This window comes from Mesoplodon densirostris, chromosome 8 (genome assembly GCF_025265405.1).
Source record: "Mesoplodon densirostris isolate mMesDen1 chromosome 8, mMesDen1 primary haplotype, whole genome shotgun sequence".
NCBI lineage: Eukaryota > Metazoa > Chordata > Mammalia > Artiodactyla > Ziphiidae > Mesoplodon > Mesoplodon densirostris.
In genome coordinates this window covers 79,836,280-79,861,916 of record NC_082668.1, presented here as the reverse complement: position 1 = coordinate 79,861,916, position 25,637 = coordinate 79,836,280, and the positions used below count along the sequence as shown (strand labels likewise).

Here is a 25,637-nt window from a genome sequence, read left to right as displayed (position 1 = left end):
TCTGTAGGTGGTATAATGAGATAGAGAGCATTTCTAGGGTTGTACTGTTTAGCATTGAAGAGGAACAAGGAAGAGGCAGATGCCTCTTGGTGTGGGGAAGACAGAAGAATTAACCATTGGAGTTTCAAGGGAAGTCGTGTCATGAGGAGAAAGTAATTTTCAGCTGTGTTAGTCATTCTAAAATACATTTTGGTACCATCTTGGGTTTTAATAAAATACATCCTTTCCTGAGAAGACATTTCATCAGTCCCAAGCCCTCTTAGATCAAGCGGCTGTAATTTCTATGTATCTTATAGTAAACCTTTTTTTAATAGCAAAGCATTATATTCTATAATATATGTTATATAGACATATCTCTTATATCTATATAAATAGAGCTGAAGTTAAATGTGTATTTTTTCTGGGTTCCTGTAACTAGTCTCTGGTTCATTCTTTATAACAGAGTTTTTCAGATAAGGATGGGAGTGTGTGTCCTCCTCATTTCTGACCTGGAATCGTGTAGAAGTAAGCCGCAATGACTGATGGGAATATATAGTATTCCTCAGATATACTGGACTGGAAAAGAGACTGAGAACAACTGATTTATGGTGAAGCCAGGCCAATAAGTTCTTGCTGAACTCTTACAGGATGCCTTTCGATGTAGTACATAGTGGAGAGTACATGGTAGATCTTGGCCATGGTTTCATCAGTAGAGGAGTTTACAATGTAAAGACATTACGTTGACCTAATTTAGGCATTAATACAGTCCTTAGAAAATGTAGCGAGAGGTCTTGGAAAATAGATGAAAGTAGGAAAAACTCAGAGGGGGTGGACCATGAGCTGTGATTTCAACAGAGTAAACAGAGGGAGGGATGAATGTGGTTTGGCTGATGGAAAAACAGAGGCTGTTTCCTGGCAAAACTCAGAGCCAGAAAAGAGTGAGTTCATCTGTAGCCAAAACACAAGTAGTAGCCGGAAGAGAGGTAAAGGGGGAAAGGCGTTAGAAAGAGTGCTTTACAAGTGATGTTCAGAAATTTGCACTTGATGTGGGAGTTTTAGGAAGCATGGTGATACGGCCAAAGAAGTCATAACAAATTATTTTAGAAATGTACACAACAATTTGGAATAAATAAGGACTGGTTAGAGGGAGAAACAGAAGAGGTTCCAGCAGTTCTAGTTTGAGGAAACTATTGGATAAAAGATATGGAAAAAGAAGAGTCAGTAAGGAACATAGAGGTGCTGCTAATTTAGAAATAGTTCATTTTCACTGTCGATTGTAGAAATTGGCTAAATCCTATGTTTAGTCACTTGAAATTATATAGCATTTTCCAACAGATTTGCTGTCACCCTTGTACTGTTCAGACTGTAGTCTCGTATCTCAACTTTTTAAATGTTTTTCATTTTCTTTTTTTAGAAGAAAAGAATAAAATGGACAAAGTAGTTATTTAAAAGAAAACTTTCTAGATGTTGGAGCGCCAAGAATCAATTTGCCTTGGTTTCTGGAATCCTCTGAAAACCAACCTCACAAGGCTTTTAGTACACTGTATCATTTAAAAATTCTTTAATTATGAAAATTTTCATATATACACTAAAGTAGAAAGAAGTAGCTTCAACAATTATGAACAATTTGCCCATTCTTATGTACTGATAGAATTTTTTTAAGCGTTATGTGATAGAATGAAATAATCTATATGATTTTCAGTTACAAGAGTTTGTACATCTAGTTTTTTAAAATATGGTAATTATCAAAACTTAAATTATGATTTTTTTTAAATAAAGGAGACAGATATAGAGATGGGAAAAAGGTTCTACAATGATTTGCAATATTTTGTAGCCTTCTTTACCTAAATGATGTCTATGGTAAATAGCTTAAATGAATTCTAAAGCTTCTTAAAAGAGCCCCTAGATAGAATATATTTTCAAATCACTCAAGAAATTATGAATTACAGAAGCTGGAAGGATATTCTTTAATACTGAAGAAGTCTGGCTAGTCAATTCGAATTTATAATTTGTCATTGAATTAACATATCAAAATAATAAGCTTGTTTTACTTTTAGGACATAATATCTGTTTCAATAGGACTTGCATGCATTTGGAAGGTATTGTTTATTTATTCATTAAACCAATATTTGAATGCCTAGTGTGTGCCACGCCCTAAGTTGGGGCTTGAGATATATTGGTGGTTTGACATGTTAATAATTTCTATAAGATAATATTCAGTGTGAAATCAATTATAATTTTCTCTTATAACAAGGGAAACATTACAGATAAATGAAATTCATAGATAATTTCCAACCTTCAGTTTGACCAACCTTGAGTCAGTTAATAAATTGACCAGTTTGTTTCACTTTTTCCTATTGGTTTTATCTTCACATCAGCAATGAAATGACTAAAAGGAAAGCTGCATAAGGAAGGAGGAGGAAAAGGGACCAGTCAGTTCCTGAACAAATATGAACCCTCAGATACCTACAAGTACTAATAGTCATTGCTCTAAGTGTGAACCATTTACATCTTTTTCTGTAACTGGGTCATCTCACCTGCTAAGTTATTGCTTTTGATTCACTTTGTCATTTCATATCAATTTTAAGGGTTGTGATAACCATTTTAGATATATGTCTTTTTATCTGACTTACCTGATTCACATAAAAATTACTTTTCCGATCGGAAGTCCTAGGAAGACTGAGAACTGGTACTCCAGGCCCTGCAAAAAGGTAGAAATCTGTAAGACTCATAGGTTGGAATTGGTGTTGTGTGCCAGAACAGCACTGAGTGATCTTTTGAGAGTGCAGGTGTCCGTGTGCATGCGTTTGTGTGACTTAAACTTGATAAAGAAGTAACAGTCCAGGATGAATGTTCTCAAGTTATGTTCGTAACTGACAACTTTAAAGCACTAATAACAGGAAGTGTGGAGTGGAGAGGTCTGATAAATATCTACAGATTTAGGCTCCTCTCCCTGTAACCTTTCTTATCATATAGATGCACCGTATATCTAAAACACAACGGGTGTGACTTGAGGTGACTGTGAGGAAATGGCTGAGGAGGGAAGCTGACAGCTCAGTTTGCTCCTTTGTGAGATTACAGTAGAGTTTCTCATTCTGCCTTGTGGAGACTGCCCACTGGTACAGTCAGATCTTGGAAGAACTGAGTGTGTGTCATTTACTTGTAATCACTCAGTAGCTCTGGGTTCTTTAGAAGATTAAAAATGAGTGTTTGAAAAATATATTTCTGGAGCCTAGGCTATGAATAAAAAGAACATGTGTGTGCATTTGTATGCACTGTGCTCATATACCTGTGTGCCATACTACACAGATGCCAAGATTCACTTTTTTCACAGTTCAGCATTGCTGAAATCAGAATGCATCTTTTAATTTATGATGTCCTATAATTACTGTTGTCCATTTTTTCAAATGTTAACATCTCAGTAATTGTCAAGCATATTATAATCAGTGGCATCTCAGATTGCACGACATACAGTTTATATCCAAATATTTATAGGAGACTGATCTCAGAGAGATTTGTAGGACATTTCTCTTTTCCCCAGAAAGTAAAGCAGGAAGATTTGTTCTGACAGTAATAGTTGAGGTCAAGAGAGAGAAACCATTTGATTGTGGAATGCCATTTCCTTAATAAGTAACATACAAATGCAAAGTGCAACATTCATTACAACACCTCTTAGGATCCCAAGTGATCTAAAGATTAGGATGCAAATTCACCATGTTTAATATAATCTGTAAAATGTAGTCTTTAAGATTTGATCACCCATTTCTTACATTCAGCTCTTTCTAATTTCAAGTAATCATCATTTTGAAAAGAGGATGCAAATCATTTTTGTCATTTGTGTGTATGTGTGTGTGTGTGTGTGTGTGTCTGTGTAAGAAAGCTACCATTCCTCATCCATTCATGCCTCCAAAAAAATTTACTGCACGTAAGACAGTGGGTTAAGTAACTCATTAGAGATTTACAGACTGTTTAAGCACTCTTACAAGGTTGTTAAGGCTCAAAATAAGATGACTCCACCCTCACTTTTATGGGTTGGACGGTATAGAATACAGACGAAAGCTGTATACAATCTATAGAAGACATAGACTCTAGTCCTGAGGTAGGAATATAATGAGTAGGTTCAGATTTGGAGGCTGTTTTAACAAAGAACCTTCTAATAGAAATGACTAAATATGGATAGATTGAATTTATTAGTGGTCGTGGTGTCCAAGGAGAGATAGTAGCATTCATTCTATTATTGTATTATTTCTTGAGTGATTATTATATGCCAGGCACGGGAACTGGCTTTTAATAGTTCTTTCCCACCTTGAGGTTCTGCTTCATGACCCAGGTCAAGTCGTTTAACCTACCTGAGGCTCATTCTCCTGTTTAAAAAAAAGTGGAGGATGCCTGCCCTGCCTCCTTCCATGAGACTTTAATGAGATGTACAATAAAGCATTTTATAAATTGGAACATTTTATAATATGCTATGATATAATATAATATGATAGGTCTGAAAAATGTCTTCAGCTATTATCTATTGCTTCTTCCTAGTGCTTCCTCCAACTTAGAAGAATTTAATAGATTTTAACATTTAATAATCCTTTAGTTGAAACTTCATCACATCTGCCACTAGATCAAATATTAGATTGGGAGGTGAAGGAAGGGTGGTTCTGGGAGGATCTGTTTAATGTGTTGTCAGCATTCTGGGAGTGTTCTTCATAGTTTGGAATTAGGAATTGCTGATGTCATGATCAGTCACATTGTCATGACAATATCAGAATTTCCTCATTTGCCTTCTCTTCTCTTGGGGAGTATCAATTTGCCACAGGTCTGTCATCAGGGTGTCCCACGTGTTAAGTGTATTAGATAACCCAGAACTAGTCATTCTTAAGGACACTTCGGGTGGAGAATTTTTAAAAGCTCCTTATGTAGCCCACGGCAGTACTCTTAACTTAATATTCTACTGCTGGAAATGTTGCCTTCATGTATCCCCAACTGAATCGAAATTTACTTCTAATTCTGTATTTTCTTGTGTGAACCTTCACATTTATAATTCAGGGGAGAATAGAAAGCTTTTCAGCATCCTCATTTACTTAAAGGATGTTATTAATTATTCTGTTATCCTCCTCTTCAGGTGAAATAAACTAAGGTAATGGTCATCTTAGCAACTAAATAGAAAGGAAACTGTTTTATTGGGGTTTTTTTTCTGTATTTTGAATGCTTTAGATCCTAATTTGTGCTCTGGATCCCAGGTTTTGCATAGACATTAGTTATGTCTCCCAGACATTTAGGAATGTTTTATACCTTTTGTCATTCTTGGCTTATACGAGGGTTTTGTTTGTCAGAGGTATAGTTAGTTGTTCAGTCTGTACTATCCAAATTTTCTAACAGTTGATTTTTATTCATGGAAAGGAGACAGTTTTTCCAGGTTTGAATTTTGTTTTTCATGATGTAGAGATTTGTGGGGGTTTTTTTTTGGCTCTAGTTTTCCAAAAATTCTGTTGAGTTCCTAAGTACTTTCTGTGTCTTCCCAAGTCATACAGCAAGAGGTGGATGTGATTAGCTGTTTCCACAGCACATCAGCCCTGCCCTTCCTTACCTCAGCTCTTAACCTTTATACATAGTTTGATCACTACAGTAGATGATTATGTTACTTCCATGTCTTTAGATAAGCTGTAATTGCAAAAATCACTTAATATCTTTCATAATTTGTAATTTCACTGTAATTCATGGAAAACTCATTGAATTATCTTAAAGTAGTTTGAAAAGAAGCACTTATTTTCTTATAGGCTTGCTAAAGGATGGAGAATAACAGCTCTAATACTAGATTCCCACAGTCAAAGAACGTAGAGGATTGAGGCATCCATCCAGGTAAATTAGGAAAACAGTAATCCACAATAAATGCAAAATGGAGCTTCTCTTTCTCCTGGTTTCCCAGATAGTTGACTCTCCTTTATTTTGTTATAGAATTTGATCTACAGATACAAATTCAATATAGTGTAAACGAAATGAAAACAAAAATCTTGAATTTTTAATTCATATAGCTACCCCCAAGATTTTGGTTTTTGGAAAGAATAAGGACCCAAGTACTTATTTTTATAGAAAAACATAGGAAAAGAAATTTAACTTATAGAGAATCACTATGCCAGAAATTTGAGTGAGCTTTGAATTTTATTAACTATTTTGCACGAACAGGGCAGTAACTAATTTATGAATAGATGATATCCAAAATTTTTTGAGTGTAAATTATTTGTTTGGAATTTAGAGGATGTTTGGCCACAGAGAGAAATATCCTAAATGATGAATAGGACGTTAGTTGTCCGATAAGCATGTATGAATCCCATAATGAAGCTAATCTCTAATACGGTTTTCCACTATTTTGTGAGTGAAATTATATTCTCAGTTTCAGTTCAGGATTCTGGAAATACCTTTCATCTAATCACCATCCCAGCTTTTAGAAGGTAGTTTTTTCTGCTTCTCTCCCAACTTCATCCCACCAACTATCCCAGAAAATAAAACTGGTGGTTGTAAGAGAGGAGTTATATTTTAGCAACCATCAGTTAAATGAGATTTAGGAGCTAGGTTGGGCCAGAATATGTATTTGTACTATTAACTATATGTTCTAATATCGGAAATTTTGCCTTCATAATCAACTGAATGGAAATTCAATGTAATTTCATATCTTTTTAAAAGTGACTTGCCCAAGGTCATATACATGGTAACTGAAGCTCAGATGCACACCCAGGACTGAGCTCTTGTGTTTATCCCTATGGGGTTTGGACTTGAACCATAGATCATAGTAATAATAACGATCACGAGTGTCATTGGAGCTTGGAGACTTGGAGTCAGAGAGACCTAAGTTCAAACCTCAGCTCCATTCTGTATTGGATCTGTGGCCTTGGAAAGGTTGCTTAAGCCTCTGAGCCTCAGTTTTCTCTTCTGTAAAATGGGCTAATCATTCTCTCATGTTGCGTGTGTGTGTGTGTGTGTGTGTGTGTGTGTGTGTTGTGAGTGAATGGGGGGCGGGAGAGAGGAACCTGCTGAGAAAGTGCCTACAATATAGTAGTTACTCAATAAATGACAGTTATTTATTAGTCCATTCAGAGAAGCAGCAGCAGGGCAAAGCCTGTTTCTTCTGTTTTGTTCACCAGGATAGGTTTAAGAATCATTAGAATGTTGCTTTTGTTAAGACTCATCAGAATTTGGCTTTGTTTATGTTGTTCTATATGCCTTCTAGGATTATAGCTATAGAGCTATAGTTTTATTTTATTATAGTGGTTTCATTTTTATATACATGTGATTTTATATGTGTCTACGGAGACTTTAGGTCTAGAACAAGAATTATAGAATTTAAAAAAAGCAAAATAGTAAATAATAGAAAATATTGCTGCTCCTTTAGAAATAAGACACTTTATCAACTCTATTTTGTACCAGGAAAGAACAGAAATTTAAAGAATCTGCTGACATCATAATTTTTTTTTTCTTTTTCTGTTTTGCTGGGAGCTAGAGGCTTGCGAGCTTTTAAACATAGGTACTCTCAAATGTAAACAATTTTTTTAGTGTGAACTGTTTACATTAACCAATACTATGTGGTTGTATTTTATTCCTTAAAGATTGTAATGTGAAGTAATGTTGGATGAACTCTTCCTCTTCATTCTTTTCCATTTTTAATGTGATCCAAATAAAAATGGGTGCTTGAAATTATTTAGCAGTGATAGAGAGATAGACCCTGCTACAGGTCTATTCTTTTGTTGATAGAAGTGTTCTATTTTTATCTCATTGGACATCTTCTCTTCCCCTATTTTTTTCCCTTCTTTCAAAGCTTAGCTTTCCCACCACACTTTCTTTGTAGTAATTTTACTCAAAGGCTCCTCTCTTATATGAGGTTCAGTAATGCATGTGTTGGAATGGGGGCTCTCCTAGCCTTTTGATTTTGCTGCTGCCTTCAAGGAGCTCATTGATTAGTGATGATTTCAGCAGCAGTCACCCCAAATCTACATCCTCTGTCATACCATCCATCTCTCTCTCTCCCGCTCTTTTTGTTTTTCTCCTCATCTTCACAGTGCTTCTTTCTGAATGTCCCTCAAACAAAACATTTATACAACTGAGCTGCCCACACCCATGTTACATCCTGTATTGATCTCTCCCTGCAGTGGACTGGCATAGCACAAGATTGTCTAGACCACTTGGCTGGCACTTAGGACTTAATGCCTTGCATTTTTCGTGTCCAGCAACTCGGTGCTGTAGAAGTTACGAGTACTCACCTGGGAATTGTAGCATTATTTATAAGGCTGTTTTGAGTCCACAGCATTATAGTGTTGAAGGAGCACAGGACAGGGTCTTTTAACCCTAGCTAAGCCTAGGTTTAAACATTTACTTGCTACTTCCTTGCTCTACGGTTAAGTCAGTCAGTCTTAAACTGTTTTCCTCTCGTCTGTAAATGAAGCCTAATAACCCTTCCAACCTCATAGCGTTGCTGTGAAAGTGAAATGAAATGTGAAATTTATAAATGAAAGTCCCATTTTCAGAATGTTTCTGTGGGACAAATATCTTCTCAATTCAAGAGGCTCAAATTGCAGTTATACAAACACCTGGGAGTAGCCAAGTCTCACCTGCTCTACAAGGCTGCAGGCTCCTGCATGTACTGATGGCTCCATCTTTATTATCCTCATTCATAGCCCCCTCCTGCCTCACAGTGTGATCTCTGATACCACTCACAGTCTTCCCATTCATACAGAAATGGCCCAGGTCCAACACACAACCTCTTTAAAGGAAACAGGACAAAAACAAATGTGGGAGAGAAACTTGAGTTCACCTAGCTCTTGAAACAGACCTTCTGTCAGACTTTTTTTTTTTCTTAAACCTCTTAGAGTTAAGCCTTAGAAAGCATCTTCATTCAGCCATTCAACACACAGTTCTCGAGAAAGGTCCCTCTCCTTACCTAAATTTGCTCTTTTTTTTACTTGTCAATTCCAACTACACGCTTGCTCCTGCTCTTGGATGGTCAGCCAGCCTTACTAACATACGTTATTTACACAGTATACCCACTTAAGTCTACAAACCACCACTCTGAAACCTGGAGAAACAATAATAACAGCTGCCATTTATTGAGTTTGGTACTTTTGTTGGAGTACCATAGATACACTCAAGACAGTCAGGGAGGAGTCTGGGACTCAGGTTAACTGACTTGCCCAAAGCCATGTGGCTAGTAAGTGGGAAGCTGAAATGTGCAGCCAAATCTGTTTGGCTGTTTTAATTTTGTTCCTTGGATTGCAAAGTCCAGATTCACTTAAGCTCTCTGAAAAAGAGGGGTGGGGCTGGTTAAGTGTACACACGGAGGGGCTGTTGTCAGTCTTAAGAGCCAAAGCAGCTTCAAGGACTCCATCTCACGGCCAAGTGCTCACCCGCTCCTGGCATCTGCTTGCCTCTCCGCTTGCTGCCAGTCAGCTTCCTGTTACTCATAGTTTCTGCTTCCTCATAACCTTGGCTTGCATATGGTTTTGGCTTTTTGTGGCCTCAACTCTACCCCCTGGCACTCTTGCAGTTTCTGCCCCTTTCCTAACTGGAGTTTTCTGAATTAAATTCCCAAGGGTGAGAATCTGATTGGCTCTGCTCATTTTTTCAGTCCCAGCCATGTCATAGGTCACTGGCCTATCTGTGGATTGGCTGCCCCTGGGTCAGATTCCCACAACTTTACCCACCAGCTGAGCTACGGGAGGAGGATGTTGTCTGACCGCCCAGGCAGCAGTCTCAGTTTCCCTTTCAGGAAGATGAGCATCTACAGGGCAGATTCCAAAGCCCTAATTCCTACCGTGATAACTTGCAGTTTCTCTGGAATGTTTCCTTACTTTGTCTTAAAACATATTTGTTTCAGAGGTCAATAAACTTTCCCAGATGAATCTCACTAGGATCTATTCCTATAATCATTTATAACTAAGCACTTGTGAATATCTATAATTGAGTATATATACATATATGGTTTCATGTTTCTGTTATTTCTCTTAGGTTGGAATTATTTGGGCTTTAGTGACTTTGTTACATTTTATATTTTATAGTCTTTGAGGGTGGAAAATCTATCTTCTCCTTTCTTTGCAATGTAGTTAAGTGTGTAGTACCTACCTAACTCTGGAACTTTGAACCCTGGCTTGTAGACATTGTTTTTTAAAATATACACCTTGAGTTACCTCCTTTTATGTCATACACTATATAGAGCACTTTGTTTTGTTGCTATTTAGATATCCTTTTTATTCTTCAAAATAGTCCTTTTAATACTTTTAGTATTTAGTATATTTTAGTATCTAGTATTAGAATTGCTTTTGTATTCCAATTTAAATTTTTTTGTCACTTAAAGTCACGTCTTATCCCTGTAAAACGATTTCAGGGTATCAAATCAAGTCTTCCCATTCTAGAACAGCACAATATCCAAAGTATCATGACCTTAGAGAAGAGCCATAGAAAAATTAATCTATGCTGTTCTTTTGTGGTTTAGACTGTGGTTTCCTAAGAGACCAGTCATGACAAGTGAGGTTGTATATGGAATTTTTTCCATAGATGACAGGTTTGAACTGCTGGGGTCTTGGGCATTAAGTTCTCAGGAAAAGGCATCTATGACTTGAACAGTTCTACTTCAAACCTTATATTTTATACCTGTGGTTGATAACTTGTGGTAAAAGGTCCCTGTGAGAGGAGACAGCAAAGGGGCAGCCCAAACAACTGTAAATGCATGCAGTAGCCCGAAATAGCATATATATTAACACAGAACTGAATGTTAGTTGTATTGTTTCTATTAAATCATTTTAAAGAACAAATACGTTTCTGTGAATGTTATCTAGCAAGTTCTTATTTGCCCTTGTGCACCTAGTACTGCACTTAGAGTAAGTTTGCTGCTGCTTTTTTTTAAATGAAAAGTTAAGAATTATATATATATATATAGTTTGTGTATATAGTTGTTTTCAATCAGGTGAGACTTGTTCTCATCACTTTTGCCTGAGAATGTTGGGAGCCCTTCATCATATGGAGGTGGCTCCCTAGGTCAGCAGGAGGAAGGATATCTAGGATGGATATTTTTTAGTTCCTTGTTGCTGGAAACACCTTTGAATGGTCACAGCTTTGCTAGAAGACTCGGTTTCTATAGGGGACACTTTGTTTTCCTTATGGCAGCCAGAAGTTGAGAGCCTTCACTTCTTAGCCGAGTTAGGATTTTTCATTATCATGGCAGATGGCCCTTTCCAGGAAGGTGTTAGAGGCCAGAGGCCAAGGAAGAACGCTGTAATATTGACCGCTTAGTGCGGTAATATAACCCTGTAATAGTCACTGCTGAACAGGCCAGCTGTCCCAGTGGCCCATCCACAGACCGCGGGGCTCTTGCCGGTGGGACTTGCTGTAGAGGCCGTCTGCCTTGCACAGGTTCTAGGCTTGATACACTAACGAACGCAAAGGCGATCCAGAAAAAAAAGAGGAGGGGCATCTTGGGTCGCCTTAATTTCAATTGAAAAACAAAGGAAACTACCTCCTCATTTTGTCCCTGTCTTGCAGTTTCTGTGTCCCTTCAATAGAACACATTTGTGTCGCATCTCATAATTAACATATAGAAGGATCACACACTTCCAGTTTTCGGGAAGGCTTACTAAACCGATGGCTTGAAATGATTTTCGCTATTTGACTTTGGCATCTTGAAGGTAAGCTTGCCAACTCTGGCATAGGAATGAAGTACGAACTTTACCGTGCGTGTTTGCGGTTAGTGGGTGGGGAGTGGAGACTTATTTTCTCTGCTAAAATTTTAGCGTGCGAATTGGGGGAACGGGGATTTGGAGAGGTTTGATGGAAGGCTGGTTTGTTCGTTGAAATAGGAGTGATTGCCCGCACCTTTTCTGGGAGAGTGGACGGTCGGGGGATAGTTTGGAAGGGTGAAAGAGAAAAAGAAGACTTGGGACCAGTGGCTTCCTACCCAGGTGTTAGCGTGATCCCCGGCGCGGTGCCCTGAAAAGGGGCTTCGAGCCCGGGTGCAAAGCTGCCGCGGGTGCTGAAGCCAAGAGCCGAGGGGGAAAAAAGAAAAGAGGAGGGGGGTGGCTACTCCAAGGAATGTGCGGCATGCGGGGAGCCAGACCCAACCATTGCACCAGAGCGGGGGCGCCGGCGGCTCCCCGGGCCGCGCGGCCCCCGCTTCGGCCCCGAGCCCGGGAGGGAGCGCCCGGGGGCCGGCCGGCCGGCTGGGCGGCGGGCGCGGCGCCGGGCGGGAGGGCGGGGAGGCGCGGGTGGGCCTGGGCGCGGCGCGAGGCGGTGCGCGGCCGCCTCCCCGCCCCCGGCCGGCGCGCTCTCGGGGCGGTGGTTGAGGCCGCGGGAGGTGGGGACGCGGCGGCGCTGCTCCTCCGCTGCCGCCGGGAGAGTCCGCGGCGCCGCCAGCTCCGCGCGCGAACTCCCGTCCATGGCACGCAGGGCGGCGGCCGCCGGAGCTGCCCGAGTCCTGCCCGCCGCCGCCGCGCCGCACTTTTAGACGAGTCCGGAGGTCGAGGGCGGAGGAGAAGTCAGCCCGGAGCTGCAGCCCCCGCCGGCCGCCGCCGCGCGGCGAGAGGGAGTTCCCAGAGCGGCCGCGGCCCCGGCCGGCCCCCTCCCTGCGCCCTCCCCCTCGCGGCGAAGCTGCCCCGCGCCCGCGCCCGCGCCCGCCGCCCGCGCCCGCCGCGATGATCTTCCCCAGCAGCAGCGGCAACCCTGGGGGCAGCAGCAGCTGCAGGACGCCCTATCGCAAGCAGGTGAGGCGGCGGCGGGGATGCCGCGCGGAGGCCGGCCGCCCCGCTCTACAAAGGGTGGCAGCGCTCGGCCGGGCTCCGCAGTCGTCCTCGGAGGGACCGGGCCGGGCGGTGACCTTGTTTCGCAGGAGGCGGCCCGCGGGGACGGCTCGGGCCGGTGACCTTAGCCGGGGAGATGCCCTCGCCCCCTCCGGCCGGGCCGGGCGGGACGCGGAGGAAGGGGAAGGGGCGGCGGCGCGGCGAGAGCAGGAGCGCGCCGGGGGCTTCGCCCAGCTCTGCAACAAGTTTGGGTTTTTTTCCGGAAACCTTTGTGTGTGGAAGAGTACGATAATAAGTCTTAAGATTGGGATACAACAATCTTCACTTGGAACCTCAAAGAACCTGCCCGATTCGTACGAAACCCGGAAGACGTGTGTGTGTGTGTGTGTGTGTGTGTGTGTGTGTGTGTGTGTGTGTTCGTTCGCGCTCGCTCCCCCTCCCATTTATATATTAAAAAAAAGAAAAGAAAGAAAAAGAAACAGGAACTTCTACTGTCACTTTCTCAAGGTTTTCAGTTTTCAGCAGCACAGGGAAATCCTGTGACATCCTAGTTGCAGAGATACTTGGATAAGCCTGAGTCATACACATGCCTTTTCCTATTTTAATACCGTTTCATACATTTTTTAACAGATTGAACTCCAAAGGCACTTTAGTGGTTAGATGAAAATCCCCTGCCGGGAAAAGGAGTGGAGCTGGAAGCTTATAGTCATGGCCTTTTGTTTTGTTTTTCATCTTTGTTTTTAAAAGAAGGTTACTGAAGCCATGTTGTGGTAAATCTCACGGAGCCTTTCAACAGCAGCATTAACAAGACCTAGCTTTAAATTATGTAAAAAATGTGCAGGTCTGTTTAGAAAAGGTTAAACTGATTTAGAGGTCAGTGGCAAGATGCTTGTTGAGAAAACAAAAACACGATTGCAGATATTTTTCTTCCATAATAGATCTCTTGTCTACATCCTTAGCCACTGAGACAAATCAATTAAGTTATTATCCCAATAATGATTCAATCAAACTGTATCCTTCCATGCAGACCATGGCTCTGTTAAGATCATGACAGATGACAGTGATGCCTGGTGGCTTTCCTAAAGGCGTTCACAGGATTATTGATTATGTTTAGTCCTTTTTGTTCTCAAAGTCATTTTGGGGGGTGGGGTAGGGAGGGCACTCTTACTATAAGTATATCTGAAAATGGTGCTAATTTTCTGATACAATGACTGTCAAAAAGTATTGTTTTCTGGTGTCTGGTTCTTTCACTTGTTAGCTTTCCCTTAAAAAGACAGTAAACACACCTGGTCTGTATGCCCTTGCTTTCCAAGTCAATGGAACTTTTACCTGGTTTAAGAAAAGCCCCTTCCTTGAATTAAAAAAAAAAAAAAATCTGCATTTGTGACTTGGCTGAATATATACTAAAATTTGTCAAGATTCAGAAGCTGGCATCTCTAAAATCTCTTCATGTGGCCTCATTTAAAATAAATGCCCTCAGATCCAGTACACTTGCATCAACTTCATAAATGAAGCCAATTTACAATAAATGTTCTCCTGAATCCTCCTCCCCCCCCCACCTCCCTCTACCTGAAAAGATGGCTAATTATGTAAGGGCCTTGTGTATTCATTTATTTGTTGTCAGAACCCGGTGGGGTGTTAGCTCTGAAATGGGGAAAAGGCTCTGAGGGCGAGGCCTTTTGCTGTGAGGGGCTGGAGGTTTTGTGTGTGGAGGGGGACAGCCTGCTGGTCTGGAGCACGCTGATAAGATGCTCTTCTTTTCACTAGGCTCTCCTTAGATTCAGAGACTAAAAGGGCTGACTGAATCAGAAAAACAAACAGACTTTCTTTTTTCTATAGGCGAAGAAAGAAATGAATGTGTAGGCATTATACAGACACAAGACCCCGGGTACCAGTGGTATTTGAGTCAAAGGTTTCTTTTGTTAGTATTTAGCCATTCACTGGAAAAGCACACTTCCAGCAAGGGGACCTGGTTACCATGAGTGACTTTGTGATCTCATCCTGGCTTAGTCTAAATGGGAAGTCTAATTAATGCTTTTTATAAGATTTTGTGACATTAAGCTTGCACCTTTCAGTTCACGTTAGTTTGTTCATTTTGATGAAAGAATAGGTCCATTTTAGGTGCATAAGGCAGTTTGATTTTAATCTAGAAATATATGATCAGCTGTTAGAGCTGATTTCAGATAGTTTGCCTGAGGAAAACACTGAATGTGATGAATACTTAAAAATCACCTTTGGAAAAAAAATAAGCTGGAGTCACGCTTGTATTATACATATATATTAATAGTGGCAAACCATCATCGAGCATCTTATAGCCTGTGGGTTGCTGTTCTCAGTGCTATAGGTGGGTTAACTCATTTAGTCATCTTGACAGTCCTATGAGCTAGGTAATGATAATATCTCCATTTTACAGTTAAGAAAACTGAGGCATAGATTAAGTACCGTGCTCAGTCTGTATGACCCAAAGTGCAGAGCCAGGCTTTGGCAGTCAAGCTCTTAAGACAACCACACTACAGCAGCCTGCTTATTACGTGCACATCTCAATGGAAACTCATACAGAGCGTCTCTGCATCACTGCCAATCACCCTTCTAGTCTCAAAAGTCTGGTTTAGGGATTCCTCCCACCTATCTGGGCCATGGACAGGTGCAGGGAGGGGGAGGTGAGGAGGGAGTTGCAGGTGAAGGAGGATGCTGTGAATGACATGGATGGTGGCTTCGTGATATTTGGGATCGGCATTGATGTTAAAGGATTGCTTTACAGAGCGATTGTACGATTTCTTCTTATCACTTTACAAATATAGGAGTCAGCCAGTTTCAGTTAAACAGAGGTGGGTGGTGCTCATTCCCCTCCTGCCCCACGTTGTGTATCGAGGACGTCAAGGAGCACTGATCTCCAGCATCATTTAGGATAAACAGGATTTTCCTGCATCACAGGCCTATGAGCATGTTAGAAATACTTCTGCTTGGCTCAGGTCAGAGTAAGATGCTTTGAGTGGGTGATAACCCAGGAGGCAAGATCTAGACAAAGATTGTTGGTTCTAGTCTCAGTGGAGAAATGTGTATGGCCTATGATTGTTGACTGTGACTTTCAGATACAGGATATTCGTTAAGCAAATCCAGTCTGTATGAGAACACCGCCACAGGCAAAATGAAAGCCCTTTAGTAGGACTTCTGTAGTTGTGAAAATATTTTTACTATGTCTCAAAAGAAAAAGTGCTTTCCTTTAATTAGAGAAGATAAATATTTCCATTTTATTTTGAATTCTTTTATTAGCTACTTTCCCCTTCCTGTTTCCTTACTTCCATTTCGGAACTGCTTTTCTTGAAGTAGTTGATTCAGTGATGTCATATACTTGGTTTTTACAAATTGAGGTGTGTAGCAAGTACTTTTTTGCCTAGTGGTTTGCAGTGGGGTCTTTGGGGTAGGGGAGTGCATATAAGAATTTTCGTGTGTGTGTGTGTGTGTGTGTGTGTGTGTGTGTGTGTGTGTTTCTTTTCTTTTCAAATGATCTTGCCAACCAATAGCTGTACTTGTTAAGTGTTGCTAAAACTTTTGATGAGTTGAGTACTTATCTCCCCAGTTTAAATAGATTTACATAGTTTGCTGCTTTCTTGAAGATTAACTGGGTGTAGCTGCACGTGAAGAATTCAACAGTGATTCAGTGTTTGGCCTTGTTAGAGGATGACATACAAAGCTGTTGATTAATCCTCTTCAAGCCGTTTCTGTTCACAGCAATTTATGTGTAGTAGATTGGGTTTTGTTAAAGTTTGAAGATTAAAGTGTTCAGAGAAATGTTTAAATGAACACTGTCTGAGCCAGTCCCAATTTGTTGTCTTTTTAAAAGAAGGTAAACCTACTCAAGCCACAGAAATTGGAGGTTTAGGGGAAATGAGCAGAAAATTAAAGTGGTATACATAAAAAGGTCTTGTCCTGTTTTTGTCTTAGGCTATTTCGGTGTGTTTGCGATTCAGTACTGCTTGTGCGTCAAGGTAACTGTTTGAAATATGTAACCATGGCCATTTGAAAAGTATGGAATTCGCCGTCAGTGATCATCCAGTTTTTCCGCTAGGCATCCCTTTTGGCATCTCACTACATTTTCCATAGTTCGCTTCAGGTTTTGAACACGTTTCTCATTTTTGTTCTTTCCTTCCTTTTAGAGACTGCTGTCAGCTGGGCTCATCATATATTGGTAATACTTTCTGAGCCCTTTCTTGGGGTGGGCGGGGACGGGGGGAGTCAGACTTTCCAAGTTTCTGAGAATATATTTCCAAAGCACTCTGCCAATAAATAAATATTTAAAGATGTATATGATATCCCTTCCCAACCTCAGCTACATTTAATCTTCACAACATCCATATAAAGTAGGAAAAGGTCAGGAATTTTGAGGCAGTGAATTTAAATGGCCTAGTTGGTGAAAGCTCAGGTCTCTGGAGTCAAGGGTTCTGTCAGCTACCAGAAAAAAGAGAAGGAAGCTCGGTCAAGAACAGCTGTAGCCCCACTACACTTCCCTTTACTTGGCCTCCCAAAGACATGTGGCACACACAGCATCCCAGATTTCAGCTTTGGGAATTGTAGCTTTGTAATTTATTAGTGTTTTTCGTTTGTTTCATAAAGGCCTTTGCTCGAGGGTTCTCAGATAACATACGGGACACCAACTTAAATTGGAATTTCAGATAAACAATGAATAATATTGTAGTGTAAGCACGTCCCAACTATTGTGCGGTACTGTGTGTTTTTATTTGCTAAATCCAGCAATCCTATCTCTGGGGAACCCAACTCACTTTTTAAAACGAGTTATAAAAGAAATCGTAATTATAAACAATATGATTCCCATGTTTTCCTCCAGAAATCTTGCCTCTTAGCATATTCCTTGAGCCCTGGTAACGCCGATTTCACACCTTAACTTCTTTAACCATCACTCAGCCTGATTGGAAGAGACCCCGTCTTAAGTTCTGGCTCTGTCTCTTGCATGCTTTTTCACTTAACCTCCCAAAGCCTCACTTTCTGTTAAATAAAGATAATAATGCCCACTCTACAGGGTTGTTGTTGTTAATCCTTCTAAGGTGTTATTATTATTAATGTCCCTACAGAGCAAGCAACAGCGGGTGGTCCTGGGAGGCTCTGTGTGATCCTGGGAGACCTTGACACAGCCTCTAAGAATGGACTTTGCTTAGAAAGTGGGAGCAGCCTCCAAAAGCGTAAGGATCTGGAGCTTGAAAACGAGACTCTCAACCACATCAAAAAAAAAAAAAATCCAAAAAGAAATAGAAAAGAGCATCCCACCATATTTCAGAACAGTTGTTCCTGTATTATGCTCTTGTTAGCAGAGTTTGCCTTCTCTTTGGGGAAAGAAAGGCTTTCAACCCTCTGTTCTTTATTTTATGCAAATATATGATTGGAGAAGGAAAAAAAGAGCATCAATCACTCTTGTTGATGAAAAATGCTACCTTTTAATTTGCTCGAAAATGGCCGGATTTGATTGTTAGTATATGCGTGATGATTTCCTGAATTCTTTCCTTTGTCTTGTTGGTTTTCAAAGATGCCATCTTTGCCTTTCTCAGAAAAATAAACATTGTTTTTCTCCTTGGACATCTGTAGGTGTTTGGTGGGTGTTTGTTTTTAAACTCGCATCTGTAGAGAATGCTTTGCTTTAATACATTCTAAAAGCGTAGGAAATTTTAAAATAGGATAGACATACCACGAGGAAGGAAGTAATATGCTTTTCCTGAAATTAGGACAAGGTGAAAAAATTAAATGGAGCAAACTAAATTCTGTATTAAAATAACGAATCAATGTAGCTATTGTTGTTTAACACATTAAATGGCAGCAGCCACACAGAACTTGGTGTTAAACATAGTAATGCTCTAATAAATAGAAATGTATTTTGGCTCCACTTTATTCATTTAAACATATGGACTTACAAAGCAGTGTAACGTAAACTGGGGGAAATTGTATTTGCATTTGTTAATTGTGCATACAATAGAGCCTCCAAAAATGCATTAAAAAAAAAGACTGGAAGGAAATATGCCAAAATATTAACAAGTGTTTTCCTCTGTTGGTAGATGGAATCATGAATGACTTATTTTTCATGATTCTGTTTACATTTATTTTTCGGCCTTCCAGTCCCCCTTGTTCCCCACCTGAACATACAGTCCCTTCGGTTATCGAGAGAAAGATAAAGTGAAAAGAATATAGAAAATTGTATTATTTTTAATGTTTAAAAATTGCAGTGAAAACCCAATTCTCATATCATTGAGAGTTTCAGCATAGCATGTAGGTGTTACTTGTTTCTGTGCCTGAGCTTTGAGATACAGTCCTTTACTATTCTTTATGAATTTCTGTTTTTATTTTTACTGCCAATTCCTGTATCACATTTTTGGAAATCACCTAGTTCTGACAGATAGTTTTTGTATTTATGAACTTAGTATTTTCCCATTTTATACATACTCGACAGGACTTCTGTACTTTTTAAAAAACATTTTTAAGACACCAACTTATATGAGTCAGCAAGGAGGAAATGTAGCTATATATATGGAATTTCATATGCTAAAGTATTTTTCACGGAAGGAGTTATTTTAAATATTGAAGAATTACCGCTGTTTTCTCTGTTGTCATTTGACTTACAGGTGCATTTGAATACAGCTGTTTGGTGGACAAATTCCCCCTCATATAATTTCTGTATTGAACGTGAAAAACCAAGACTGTTCTACCACTCATGTCATAATCCTTTGGACTTATTTTATTATGAATACTCATAGCTGCCTTCATCACACATGTCCTTTTCATTGTAGCTTTTTGAAAGGGCAGTGGGGTGAGAGGCGTGGCTTCCTTACAGGCAGCTGTAATTTATAATGGGACAGTTTCTGTAAGAAACACACAGTACAGATCATGTCTGCACTTTAGAAGCTGTTGTTACAGTGTAACCTAGGGGGGATTTTCAGTATATCAGGGAGTTTTGGGTGTGCTCTGTAGAGGCTACAAGACTTCAGAGTGAAAGGAGGAGAGAGCACTGAAGGGAGGAAGGAAGAGGTGGGGGGGTCTAAGGGAGAGATAGAGAGAGAGAAGGAAAGCAGTATTGCTTTGTTAGCTTCTTACTTTATTAGTTGACGCGCCACCTTACAAAATCTGTTTGTTTCATTGTTTTGATGCCCTGTAGGTTGGGTGCCGATATGTAGCCTCATTGTTTTGTATTATCTGAGATTCTTAGATCCTATTTTTTTCTGCATAGTATTCCCATCATCTAGAATTTCCTTTCAGCTCTGTTCTAAAACGAGATCTCTGTCTCTCCACTTCCAGGAACTGCCTAAAAAAAATCACCCTTTTGGAAGACCATTTATGATCAACCCAACCCTATGTATTCAGATATTCTAGAAACAATGTTGTCTCCACTTTCTCTGTCTGTATTCTCAGTTTTGTAAGTCAGATGCCAACAGGTCAGCTCCAAGGGAGTGGATATGTTCTTTTGTTTAACTGAACGTTTAACAGCGACTCAGAAACATTGAGTCAAATAATTACTGAGTGTGTAGCACAAGTTAAGTTGGGAATGTCATTCTGGAGGAAGTAAACGGGTGACACGCAGAAGGTACACTGTTGCTCGTTAAGAGAGAGGCTGGGTGGGGGGAAGCCAGTTTAGCTAGCACCTCAAACAGCTGAGAGATGGTGAGGACCCAAAAGAAGGGAGTTACATTGTGGACAGGAGGAACAACCAAATTTTATAGACATTGGAGGACATAAAGCCCCTAAAATTGTATGTAAAATGTGGCATACATCTGCCGTTTCCTGGGGAGACGTTCGTAACTTTCATCAGTTTGCCAAAGGGATTTGTGCCCTCCAAAAGAATTTATGACTGCATGTGGAAATGGAGGAGGACAACTTAAAGATGGTGCCAGGATTTCTAACTCGGGAGGCAGGTTGCATCATGGAAGGTGACATTTCAGGTGGAAGGAACATTACAGCAAAGATTTGAAGATAGAAGACATGGGCTTTTCTAGGGGAAGACTGAGAAATTCAGGTGAGCTGGACTGCAGGGTAGAGGTTGGAGGACAGAGCAGGGATAGGGTCAAGCTTGCTGAAGTGGATGCAAGGAGAGCCTGAGTTTAAAGGTGTTGTAACAGTTGAAATAAAGCTGTAAAATGGAGTAACGGCAGTGTGAATGTATTAGATGGGGTGGATTCAAGTTATTGTACAGAGCTGGCGATTGGGTGGGGAGTGGACAGTGTTCGTAAAAAAGAGTCCTAGGTCTCTTGTCTGAAATGATTGGAAAAATAAAATGTTTCTGCAACATTACTTGCTCTGGTCTCAGTGATTAGGTAGAATCCAGCCATTCTCTTACAGGGATTGGTCCTTCGGTATCCATGTTAGTCTCATAAGGAAGAATCATCCAGCCCTGAAAGGCTAGTAGCACCCAGTGCAAACCACGTTAAGTACTCTTTTTGAATCCAGGAGATGGTTGTAAATATTTTTTTTACTGCTCCCCTGGGATTGTCTTAAAGTCAGTATAGAGGCTATGTCACATGGGTGTGTAGATTTCCATGTTTGGCCTGGATCCTCATTCTTTGGAGTGGAGAACTTATCCAGCAGATCTTTTTCTTGATAGTATATGTCATCTATAACATCTGTAGTATAACAAGTACATTGGTTATATTAAATACTCCCACCTCAACAGGAGTATGAAAGATGGCAGGTTGGATGGTGAACGGGTTAGAGAATTCACCCTACCACAATAAATTAGTTTCTGAGGAAAAGCCATAAGCCTGGTTTGGCCATTTGAATTTGGCCATGTGAATCACACGTTACCACCCTTCCTACCAACCAAGTGCAGGCAGGAATTTCCAGCAAGAAATACAGAACTAGAGTTTTGGCCAAGAAGCTCAGGACCTCCTGAAACTTAATAGGTGGCACATTGGGAACAGGTTAAAGAAGTTCAGGAAGAGAAGGTGTCCAGGAGAATCTGGAGAGACCTGGGGGCATAGATTCTATAGTAGGAAGGAGGATGAGCCTTAGGCAAAGAAGGGGAAAGAAATGGCAAAATGCTGGGAGAATCAAGAGAGTATCACAGAACCCCAAGAAGAGCAGAGTTTCTAGCAGAGCTGGTCAGCTCTGTTAAGTGCTGCCTAGAGGTTAAGGAAGATAAAGGCAGAGTAGAGGCCATTGGAAATGTCCGTTGGGAGGTCTTTGAAAGTCTTTGAGACGGAAGTTTCAGTAGAGTAGTTTGTGTGTGGTAGGCAGGGAAGGGAGCAGGGGTGAACGTGGTAGAAAGTACATTCCAGAGGGTTTAAGGAATGCATGAGTGAAGAGGGTGTGTCTTTAGAAAAACTGGGTGTCAAAGGAAAGAGTCCCTTCAGACAATCTTGAGGCAAGATTATCTTAGCATCTGACTGGTTGTAGGTAGAGCAAGGTGATAGAAAACAGGGACTAGTTGGAACTAGGTCTTTTTTTTTTTTTTTTAAGAAAGATTGAGGTTAGTCTTACAGGAAAGGGATCTGAGAGAGTTTCCTGACAGTGATACAGGAAGGAGGAGATTGATTATGCTAGAGATATTAGGAGGAGTAAAGAGGCCAGTGAAGCTCAACCTTTTAAAAGCTTACATTTCAGTAAAGAGGTTAGGTCGTCTGTTATGATTTAAAAAAAAAAAAAAAAAAAAGGGATTCTAGGCCTAAAGAGTGTGACAAAAGATTTGGATTAATCGCTCTTGGGAATTTGGTGAGCATTCAAATAGAGATGAGTAAAAGGATGCCTAAGCTGTAGCAAGGGCCCCTGGGAGTGCAGGGGTCTGAGTTGGCAGGATATTTTGACCCTTCTCCCACAAGAAATGAGGGAAAGCATCTGGGTAATGAATTTATGTAGGGTTTGGCGTTGGTAAAGGGATTAGGTATGAAAATCGAGAGTATCCTGATGAACGTTAAGGAGACAGGTGAATATTACTCAGCCATAAAAAGAAACGAAATTGAGTTATTTGTAGTGAGGTGGATGGACCTAGAGTCTGTCATACAGAGTGAAGGAAGTCAGAGAGAGAAAAACAAATACCGTATGCTAACACATATATATGGAATCTTAAAAAAAAAAAGGTTCTGATGAACGTAGGGGCAGGACAGGAATAAAGACACAGACATAGAAATTGGACTTGAGGACACGGGGAGGGGGAAGGGTAAGCTGGGAGGAAGTGAGAGAGTGGCATGGACATATATACACTACCAAATGGAAAATAGATAGCTAGTGGGAAGCAGCCGCATCACACAGGGAGATCAGCTCGGTGCTTTGTGACCACCTAGAGGGGTGGGATAGGGAGGGTGGGAGGGAGATGCAAGAGGGAGGAGATATGGGGATATGTGTATACGTATAGTTGATTCACTTTGTTATACAGCAGAAACTAACAACATTGTAAAGCAATTATACTCCAATAAAGATGTTAAAAAAAGACAGGTGAAATCAAGAGAGACACTGAACTTTGAGAATAGGGAGGGTCCTGGAGATTCTGATAAGATAAAAAGGAAAGTCCCTGGGAGTGAGGGAAGGAGAGTGATCAGAGGGGAAACTCCACGGTCAAGATCTTGGAGGTGTAGTAGTTCCAGAATCTTACTTAACCTTTTAGAGTTATTGGGATGATTAAATGAGATGATACAGATGTGTCTGCCTGGCATGCCAGAAATGCTCAAGTGGTGATAATTACTAAGATGTGGCTCTCATATAATTTATACCTCCCTATAACCATTGTTCAAATATTTGTGTAAATCAAATCATATTTCAAACAGACTTCAATCACGAACCACGAACCAAAATAATATATATTTTTTAACTGAACCACAAGCCCAAATTAAGTTTTAAAATATGCTATCAAACTATTTCAAAACATCTTAAGTTGCTTTTAAAGAATAAAAGGTGGACATGGGTGTGGATCCCAACTTCATCACTTATTAGTCCTATCACTGTGAACACATTTCTTAAATTTCCTGCATCTTGATTTCCTCAGTGACAAAATGAGATAAAATAATTACTTAATGTTATTGAGATGATTGGATGAAGTCATATATGTGACAGCACTTGACGCATTATCTGTCACAGCTGCTCTGTCTGCTTCCCTTCTTCCTTGCGGTGTCGCCTAACAAGTCAGTTCACACAAGAGGATCGCTGCAGATGGGTCACAAAATGATAATAGTGGTAGAAGGTTGTGATCATTCTGTTCATGAGCAGAAAATACTTTGTTAGGAAAAAGCTCTAGAAGGGAAGCTCAGTTCTCATTGATAAAAGGAAATGATTCTTACATTGTCCTTGACTTCCTAGAATAAAAGATCAAGGAGTTAAAGTAAGGTAAAGTGCTTTATGACAGACAAACACTACAGAGATGTTGTTATGGATTCTGAAATGGGTGCCCTTAAACTATTACATGAGTATTTTGTTTCCTTCAGCGTGCGATTTTAAGTTTATGAAGTCTATTGTTCAAAGCCACTTTTCCCAAATTGTGTTCACTAAGATACTGGGGTTCTATTAAATGTTAAAAGTGTTCCAGGAATTGAAATCTTCAGTGTTCAAAGAAACTTGGGAAACACTACAAACTATATAGTATCGTTGTCTTAGAGAGTAACAGTGGAAATCGGCATTTAAAAGTCTGAGAAATCCTGCAGTACAGACATTTGTCCAACTTTGTGTATTTCATTGTGTCCTAGAATTATTTGATCACAGTACCTAGAATATTTACTAGCTATATTCTGTGGAACAGTTTGGGAAACACGTATTTAAAGGAACCTTTTGCATTTTAGAGTTGGAAGGGACCTTAGAGATCATCTAGTCCAGCCCTTGTAATTTACCCCTAAGGAAATTATAATCCAGAGACATGGAACGATTTGTTCAAAATCTCACAGCTCAAAAAACCTAGGTCTTCTCACCCTGAATCCTCCATCATTCTACCTTCAGAGTCTTGGCTTTTCCAAGTGTGGCACACCCTTGCACCAGTGTTTTCAGAATTGCTTTCATATGAGGTGTTTTATTATTCTCTGAACAAGTAAGTCCTTAGGGATGGTATGTTGCATGTTACTTTCAGACAAAATAAATTATCTGCCAACTGTCATATGTTTTGTTTTTAATTTCTCCTCTTTTAAGGTTAGTTTTCCCACCTATTTTATTGTTTCTTAAAGCACTTATGAAATCTAGATTACTGACTTGGGAGGTCAATCTAGTTTAAAATATCAGTGATCTAGAAAACCCACAGGTTCTAATTATTAATGAACATTCTTTTGCCCTCTAAATTTGTTTTGTCTTTTTCACCTAATTGGCTGTGGGTAGACAAATTTACATATGTTTAGCCCCTTCCTGCCTGACTTACTACAACATGCAAAATTTGCTCTGTGGTTTCTAGAGTAAGTTCCTGTATAGAAGAAACCACAGTTTAGACTTTACAAGCCTGCTGTGTGCTAAAGCCCTCTAGGACACACTGAAATGTGCTCTTTAAAAATCTGAATGACCAGTTCCTTGCCCTTTGTTACCATTCAGATATTTCAGGTACTAATAGTTCACTTGGATACTTTCTCTTTTTATGTATCTTAAGGTTCGTAGTTGCTCAGCCTAAAGAAAAGTGGGTGGGTCCCTGTCATAGACCCTCACTGATTCTTTCTGGTGTCTACAACATGAAAATTTATTCTGAATGAATCCTGTGATGTGATAACTAGTGCTCTGGATGAAGTGATATGAAATAATGTCTGTTATATCATGTGTATCACAAAAGAAGCATAGAATATTAGTGCTGAAAGGACCTTAAGAGATACACTTTTGTAAGTACTCATTTTAGAGTTGAGGATGTTTCAACATCACACAGCTTATTTGTAACAAAGCCAGGACTAGAACACATGTATCCAGGCCACTAGTGCAGTTTGAACCTTTTCAAACAAATCTAGCTTG

General features: G+C 40.2%; 1 protein-coding gene across 10 annotated transcripts in view; it reads left to right on the top strand.

Moving 5' to 3' along the window:
- RBMS1 (RNA binding motif single stranded interacting protein 1) overlaps positions 1 to 25,637 on the top strand; it is a 212,241-nt gene that overhangs the window by 69,358 nt on the left and 117,246 nt on the right. For 2 of the 10 annotated variants that reach the window (XM_060105805.1, XM_060105803.1), the window contains exon 1: positions 12,291 to 12,710. The exons of 7 other annotated variants lie outside the window; for them this stretch is intronic. In XM_060105805.1, coding sequence (XP_059961788.1) covers positions 12,642 to 12,710 — 69 coding nt within the window. In that variant the 5' untranslated portion in view covers positions 12,291 to 12,641. Of the gene's footprint in view, positions 1 to 11,558; positions 11,640 to 12,290; positions 12,711 to 25,637 lie in introns of those variants that run through there. One more of the 10 variants, XM_060105808.1, reaches the window with a different exon arrangement.